Below are 4,406 nucleotides of genomic sequence, written 5' to 3'. Positions count from 1 at the left end.
TTATTGTTAAAGCGATCTTGGAGTATACCTACGGCCTTGTCGTAGTTATGGTCAGTTATTTCTAGTGAGCGAATTGCGTCTAGCGCGCTGTCCTTTAAACTAGTGCGTAGATGCTGGAACTTTTCAATTTTGGTCAGTTCGGGATCGTTACCCACCATCGTTTGAGTAGAAATCGGGCCATTCGGTGTATGCTCCACCAAATTTCGGGATCTGCAATGGAGGTAGACGGGCCTTCGGTTGAGAGATGATAATTGAAGTTGCTTGATCCTCTGCTGCAAGGTGGCGAATAGTAGACGAATGCCGCATTTTAGGCACGTGGCGCGAGCTTATCTCCTTTGTTAGCACCGTTTTCACTCGAATGTAGCCCTCAGTGAATTTGGGACGCCAATCCGCTTCAAGCTCCTCATAATGATGCTCTTCTAGCTTGGACTGCACGGTTTCGAAGTTATGCTTCAGTTCACCCAAGAGCTCTAAACGGATAGATAGCTCCTCTTCAATGAGCTCCCTTAGACCTTCCGCGCTAGTAAATTTTTCCATGTCAGCAAGCTCTTAGATATACGAAGCGCATTTCCTTTTGAGAAACGTGGTTTCACTTTGTTGAAAGTGTCACCTTTCTGCCCTCTTTGCGGTGCCATACCTTACGGCAAACTAAGTAAAAGCTTAATGTTCAATGAAGACAGTTTGCAAATATGTACAAGTGATAGCAATTTATAATTCGCGACAATTACAACGAATCAATTGGCGAATTTAGCAAACAATAATGTCGCAATGTAATCGCACGTGATATATGAATATCATGTCGGGCTCACCAAAATGAAGAAGTACTGAGCCTTTTCAGTACTTGTATTTGCAATAATTTTCCCAATAAATTTAAAAGGATGAACAAGTATTGCTTGGTTCGCTGTCTGTACAAGAACTGCTTTTATTAATGTCAGAGCTGCTCTTGCAGACTCAAAGTTTTATCAACCTTATACTATGTATTTACAGTATGACCTAAATGACATTGCACATGCAAAAGGCAGAAAATAGAAAATGACAAAGGTGATAACCACTAGTTACATTATGCTTATATAGAAATACGTACATACAATTGAAAAGTAAATACATAAGCCGTATTACAGTGAAGAGAAAAAATACTGAAGCAAATAGATTTCATAATGCAATGTTGTTTTCAAGGGTTTAGCTGTTCTCTAAACAATATGTATATACACCAATATTAATAGTGTAAATAATACATATGTATGAATGTATATGGTGGAAATAATTTCCTAAAAAAAAAGATAAAACAGGATCAGTCGTGAGAAATGTAGGTCAATATCTTCTCGTAGTGCTGGTTTACGTACGGTGCTTTGCTTTCTCCTTGACTAAATAGACACTTTCATACTATAATTCAGATGAATTTTATATTCATTGAGAAACTCTGATTGGCTTCAAACTTTAATAATTATGGGCGCACCATAACAACTCTCGGCGATAGCGAAACTGCGACAAACAGGTTTGCACACGTCATATGCATACCTAAATAATTGCTTGGCACGCATGCTTTTCTCTATCCAGCGCAGTGATCGGCAGGCCATAGCATACTGAGTGCTCTGTGAGCACTTGTGTATTTCACTCATATGTACGTATACGAACAGCGGTACCCCGTAGGCCGCCAGGTAGTGAAAATTATTAATGCTTTCCACCTCAATTTTCATCTGCGGAGCACATCAACTTCCATGACTATTCCCCATGACTAACGCACAGCGATGGCCGCCTTCACATGAATAACTTTGTGTAGCACGAAAAGCAATATAGTGAAATCCTTCGTATTCCATCGTGCGTCCATGCTAACACAAATGCGTTTTTCAACTGATCGTTCATCTGATCTGATACACAGCCTCTACAACTTAAGATGCTGAGTACATAGCTGCTCACTACCTAACATTGTAGCCTACTGGCCTCGTATCAATTTATTTCTTCGGCTTCTCCCACTTTACACCTATTTTAGTTAGTTGCAAAGAGTCAAACTTTCTGAAACGGGCCACTAAAAATTAAGTAGTAGAATTTCAAATATGTTTTGGCAGATATTGAAAGGTCTATATGTGAAAACTAATGTCTTAAAATATTTTTTAAAAATTTCAATTTTTCAAAAATTTATTCATAAATGAATTTTTGACCTTCTTTTATCAAGTTTACATATTAATTGCTATATTCAATCAAAAATAACCAAATTTTAGTGGTGTATTCAGAAAAAGTAGCGAATCGAAAAAAAATATTCATAATGGAATAATTTAATTTTTTAATAGTATTAAATAATAATAAATTTCCGAATAAACAATTCACAATTTAACAGACTTCTCCTTGCGTAAAACAAAAAAAAAATTACGATCTTATTCTATAAAGTATACACTAACCAATCGTGCAAAAATATTTTAGTGCACTCTATACTATAACAAGTAATTTTTAGCAAAAAAAAAACGACTTAAAAAAAATATATATATATCTATATATTTCATGATTCAATGATCCGAACCAAATTAGTATGGGACCACCTCTGAGACACTACCTTTCCGCTGCAAAAAGAATTATCGATATCGGTTGACGTGGTGCAAAGTTATGCGGTAACATACATACAAAAAAAAATTAAAACAAAAAAAAATATTCCGACGAACTGATAACTTCTCATGATTTCGAAAATAAATTGAGGAACTGAGATTTCAATAATTATTAACATAAAGAATTAATCGTAAGAATTATTAACATATGTAATAATAATATACCTATATACTTTTTAAAACGTAGGCATGCAACGACGAACGGGTCCAGGTTTATCAGTGCTGCGTTCCAACGTCGGTAGTGGTTTCGCGTATCCACGGTAATGTTTAAACATTCGTACTTTTTTAACCGACTTCCAAAAAGGATAATTCTTTTTGCAACGCAAAGGTAGTGTCTCGGAGGTGGTCCCATACTAATTTGATTTAGATCCGATCATTGAATCATGAAATATATAGATATATATATATATTTTTTAAGTCGGTTTTTTTGCTAAAAATTACTTGTTACTTTGCACGATTGGTTAGTGTATACTTTATAGAATAAGATCGCTATTTTCTTTTTGTTTAACACAAGGAGAAGTCTGTTAAATTGTCAATTGTTTATTGGGAAATTTATTATTATTTAATACTATTAAAAAATTAAATATTTCCAGTATGAATATTTTTTTCGATTCTGCTACTTTTTCCGAATATACCATTAAAATTTGGTTATTTTTAATTGAATATTTACGGAAATATAGCAATCAATACATAAAATTGATGAAAAGAAGGTGAAAAATTCATTTATGAATAAATTTTTGAAAAATTGAAATTTTCAAAAAATATTTTAAGAAGATTAATTTTCACATATGGACCTTTGAATATCTACCAAAACATATTTGAAATTCTACTACTTAGTTTCTAGTGGCCCGTTTCAGAAAGTTTGACTCAAATTCAACTACTCAAAATGCACCTGACTAGGCAATACATTTTTGTAGTAACTGCGATAAAACTAACAAAAGCATATATGTTGGCATGAATAACATTCGGAACACCTAACAAAACAGCCTAGTGGGTTGCTCCGCCGAACCGATTGCTATGGTTCTCTTTTATAAGGAAAGGTGGTACTTCAGAGGTGGTCCCATACTAATTTGGTTTAGATGCGATCATTGGATCATGAAGAAATCAACGGTACTCGTAAATTTTTATATGAGAATTGAAGTCGGTGTTACTTTTTGCTTAAAAATTACTTGTTTATTTTTATCATTGGATCATGAAGAAATCAACGGTACTCGTAAATTTTTATATGAGAATTGAAGTCGGTGTTACTTTTTGCTTAAAAATTACTTGTTTATTTATAATTTCTATGTAAAAAAAAATGATATTTCGATTAAGAGGACTTAAAACAATATTAAAAATAAATTTTCGTTTCAAATTTTTACCGCGGAAATGGGAAAATTTTCGAAAACGCATAGCACCATCGGATAGCCCGTACAAAAATCTATAGAAACCATACTTTTGGAATTATTTTTCCCATTTTAAATGTGCTTCCCAGCTAGTCGAAAAGTAGCCTGTTTTGCATCGCTCCGCGAGCCTGGGATATTTAATGTGAAACGTACCATATGTATAAGTCAAAACGTCAATTTGTTTTAAAATTACCGAATTTAATAGTTTACTTTTTACATTTTTCCTAATTTGTATGTCTTGTTACCTTACTTTCTCACCTCCCTTAGGTGGCCTTAGCACCATTGCTCGCGTTAAAATTCAGCTCACCGATGTCAACGATAATCGACCTGTTTTCTATCCTCCTGCATATAATGTATCATTGCGAGAAACTGCCAGTGCCAGCGCTTCCACTACGAGTATTGTCGCCGTTGTTGCCACCGATGC

General features: G+C 34.4%; 1 protein-coding gene across 1 annotated transcript; it reads right to left on the bottom strand.

The window, feature by feature from the left end:
- Positions 1-161: 161 nt before the first annotated feature.
- LOC118751741 lies at positions 162-1,191 on the bottom strand (the record flags this gene model as incomplete). The annotated part of the gene is given in 1 exon segment (XM_036486558.1): positions 162-1,191. A coding segment is annotated over 1 exon segment (376 nt), but the record flags the coding sequence as incomplete, so codon positions are not given.
- Positions 1,192-4,406: the final 3,215 nt, after the last annotated feature.

Source organism: Rhagoletis pomonella, unplaced genomic scaffold (assembly GCF_013731165.1).
Source record: "Rhagoletis pomonella isolate Grant_MI unplaced genomic scaffold, Rhpom_1.0 Rhpom_scaffold_00001, whole genome shotgun sequence".
Taxonomy (NCBI): Eukaryota; Metazoa; Arthropoda; class Insecta; order Diptera; family Tephritidae; genus Rhagoletis; species Rhagoletis pomonella.
The sequence above is the reverse complement of the archived record's forward strand: the minus strand, read 5'-3'. Positions and strand labels throughout refer to the sequence as shown.